Below are 3,645 nucleotides of genomic sequence, written 5' to 3'. Positions count from 1 at the left end.
AGCATCAGATTTGGAAGATAAAAAGGGTATTTGACTGCTCTTTGTAAGTATCATCTACATAGCAGGACACATATATTCATTAATTCAGTTATTTTATTTATTCATTCAAAAAATGCTTTCAGTCTCTAAGAAGACAAGATTATTTCTTCTTTCCATGCTTTCTGGTTTTCTCTTCTTTGTTCTTTCAGTGTGTGTGTGTGTGTCTGTGTGTTTGTGTCTGTGTGTGTGTGCTTCTAGTGGGATTTGAACTCATGGTCTGGCACTGTCTGTCCCCCAGCTCTTTCCATTCAAAGCTGGCAATCTACCACATGACCCACAGATTCCACTTCCAGCTTTTGGTGGCTAATTGGAGATAAGAGTCTAAGAGGCTCTTGCCCAGATTGAAGGTGAACTGTGATCCTCAGATTGTGATCTCCACACTAGTTATAATTACAGGTGTGAGCCACCAGCCTGAGCCTGAGGGGTGACTTAATCTCTTTGGGTTGTTGACTTTGAATGCAGAGTTGTTTTGCTCCAGGCAAGTACTCTACCACATTGACCCACAGCTCCACTTGTGGTTTTCTGGTGGTTCACTAGAGATGAGAGTCTCATGGACTTTCCTGACCAGGCTGTGTTTGAACGGTGATTCTCAGATTTCTAAGTGGTTCAGGAGCTAGAATTCTGGGCAGAACCAGTACTCTGATTTTTGGATTCTGAGGAATGACATCCTTCTGCTTACTGTTCTCTTTTATTTGGAAATGAATTAATTGATGTGTAGACATAGAAAACTGTACACAGTCAGAGGTTTGCTTACAATGATTTAGAAAGACAAGATTGTACTTGAGTTCTTTCTAGGCAGAATTCATTTGAGATTTCTGATGGTGGGTGCACAGGACACATGTACCCCAAAAGTACCCAGAATCACCTGGGTCTCCAGAGCTACAATTGACCTGAAAATCTCAGGATCATAATGTAAAACTGGATTTGGAAATCCTTACCCAAAAGACCACCAGAGACCATCACCAATGTAAAAGCAAAGGAGTCTTTATTGCAAACTGAAGCTTGGTCTCCCTATTCCCCTCCCCCCTCTACCCCTCTCACCCCTCCCGCTGTGTACAAGTCAGCAGCTGACAAGGCTGAGAGGTCCCAAGCCCAGGGTTACAGCACCTGTTGTACACTTTTTAGGGATGGCAGGGGCTTTGCATACATCATAGCATCTGGGAACAAATCACTACACACCGCGGGAAAATCATAAAACAACTCCATAGTATGATTGGCACACTACACAGAGAGAAAGGACCAGAAACAGGTTGTTGGTTAGATCCAGGGGGCTGACATAATTTGCACTGGTTGGCTTGCACAGGGGAGTCTTCAAGAGGATGCGTGCTAAACTGCAGGGTGTCCAGTTCAGAGAATGGTCACCAGACCCCAGGAAGGGCTGTTCTGGAATTTCAGATACCTTGACATCCTAGCATCTCTGGTTCCCAGGATAGTCTGTGCAAGGCTATTTCAGATACTTCGAGATCCTGGCATCCAGGTTTCCCAGGACTGTCTATGGCTGGCTTAGGTCAAGGGCTAAGTTGCAGAACTGAGCTGGGATCTTAAGTAAAAAGGGAGTTGCTCAGGTTGTTCAATAAGCCCTGTCTCTTCCACCCACGCTGAACATTTGGAGAATGCTCTTATGTCCTGGCTTTTATTCTGATGCTGAGAAGAGATTCCAGAAGAGAGGAGCCCGACTACACAGACAGAGCAGAAAGGCTGGGAAGCCCCTCCTCTGTGAGCACCCAGGAACCATCCGGGCCCAGGCTGTAGAACTGGCACTTGTTCTGGTGGTGACAGAAATCAGTACAGATTTGGACCCTCTGGGTTGGCCCCAGGTCTCTCAATACCTGCCCCAAGTTTGCCAGAACCAGGGCAAGTCTCTCAGGGTCGATGTTCCCTAGCCCCCACTCCTGAGGGCGGTAGCTCTCCAGAGGGGCAGGATAGAGGCCTCGGCTTAAGTGGCCCAACCTGGCAGTGAGGCTCAGGAGGTTGTACAGGGCAGCCATGGAGATGTGGTTCCCATAAACACTGAAGACGCGGAGCTGGGAGCACTGGCTCAGGCCTGGCAGGATGGCCGAGAGATGGGCATCCGTGAAGGCACAGTCCTCCAGGGCCAGGGTCTCCAGGGTGCTGGCCACATGCTCCAGCAGGTCTCGCAGGGACTCAGGACTGGAGTTATCCATGAACAAACTGGTCAGTTGCAGGTGCTGGAGCTGCCTGGTGCAGGGAGCCTGGGACAGACACCTCAGGTCGTCGTCCTGCAGTGCACAGGCGCTCAGAGACAAGGCCTTCAAAGGCCTCAGGCTCCTGAGGATGGCGGGCAGCTTTCCATAAAGGAAGAGGACTTCGTGCACATGAAGCTCCCGGAGATGCTGCAGCTGGCCCAGATGGGCCCCAATTTTCCAGGAATACCAAGAGTTCTTTTGGCTGGCAGTGTAGAAGTCGGCACGCATCTTGGAGAGCTTCAGGAGGTGAAGGTTCTTCATCTGGCTGAGATAAGGGGCAAAGATCTTCATAGTCTCTCGATTCCAGAATTCACTCACCACCAGTTCCTGGATGGAGTCCAGCCTCACCACATGCAAAGCCTTCTGGATTTCAGAGATGGAGTCAGACCAAATCTGCAGCTTCCTGGAGCACAGCTGAACTCTTTCTCTCCTCTCCCTGGCCCAGTGGAGCAGGTGGGCTTGGAGAGCATCCTGGGTGCCATCTTTGATGGTCAGATCCATGGTGATCATCAAGGGCTGCTCTTTAGTCATCCCTGAGCAGTGGCTCTCTGTTGGCTTGTCAGTCAGGATGTCTGGAGAAGAGATACGGGCCATCGGAGGGTACCCCCATGTCCAGATGTTGGGGTGCTCCTTCCGCAGACTGAGCACTTGCAGTTTCCACCGACTGGGGCACTCCTTCTTGGCCAGTAGCAGGTTGAGCCCATCCAGGACAGCCTTGAAGGTTTCCAGGTCTGGAGACTCTTCCAGGTCCCCCAGGGGGAGGCAGTGGAAGGGCCAGGCCTGGACCAGGGCCTTCAGCACCTCTGTGTGGGCCCTGGCATAGACCTCCACGAACAGTGAAGGGAACAGCAAAAGTGGTAGATCCTCCAGGGCAGCGATGGCCAGGGCCTGGTTGCTCAGCAGGCTCTCAATGGCCAGATGCTGGAAGGAGGGTGGGTTCCTGAGGCTCATCTTGATGGATGAGATGTGGTTCAGAAGTGGGCCAGTTGTGAGGGGCTCTCTGCCTCCCAGCACAGCCAGGAACCCACTGCAGACTCCAGAGTTACTCTGCTCTTTTCTGGACCCTGGGCATCTTTATAATCCAACCCCACCCTCAGCACTGCAGATCCACCAATCAAAGAGCAGCCTCTGATGGGATTTCTGAGACACACCCAGCACACCTGGAAGTGTGCCAGCTTCCAGATTAATTCAAACTGGGATTCCAGGACAAAACCAATGGCATTATAGACTGGACCCACTCAGTCAAGCTTCTCTTTCAAAGCTGAAATAAAATGGACACAGAGACTTCCCTCCCTTATATCTTGTTCCCTCCAGACATTTCCTCCAATGTTACTCTGCCCTGAGCCAGCAAAAGGCTCAAAGCAAATCACTCAGTCCAACCTTATAGCATTCACAACGA

The 3,645-nt window shown here is 50.5% G+C and overlaps 1 protein-coding gene across 1 annotated transcript; it reads right to left on the bottom strand.

Annotated features, from left to right (window-relative positions):
• Nucleotides 1-1,715: 1,715 nt before the first annotated feature.
• Nucleotides 1,716-3,197, bottom strand: LOC106002737 (PRAME family member 8-like). Its single transcript, XM_013037554.1, has one exon. The coding sequence runs from the start codon at nucleotides 3,195-3,197 to the stop codon at nucleotides 1,716-1,718; it is 1,482 nt and encodes a 493-aa protein (XP_012893008.1).
• Between the last annotated feature and the right edge of the window lie 448 nt (nucleotides 3,198-3,645).

The sequence above is a fragment of the Dipodomys ordii genome, unplaced genomic scaffold (assembly GCF_000151885.1).
Source record: "Dipodomys ordii isolate 6190 unplaced genomic scaffold, Dord_2.0 Scaffold1000000513, whole genome shotgun sequence".
Taxonomy (NCBI): domain Eukaryota; kingdom Metazoa; phylum Chordata; class Mammalia; order Rodentia; family Heteromyidae; genus Dipodomys; species Dipodomys ordii.
Note: the sequence above shows the minus strand (reverse complement) of the source record. Positions and strands in the feature narration are given on the sequence as shown.

What these genes read in the sequence shown, in the direction of transcription:
- LOC106002737 (XM_013037554.1), bottom strand. Translation starts at nt 3,197, where the DNA reads ATGAGCCTCAGGAACCCACCCTCCTTCCAGCATCTGGCCATTGAGAGC.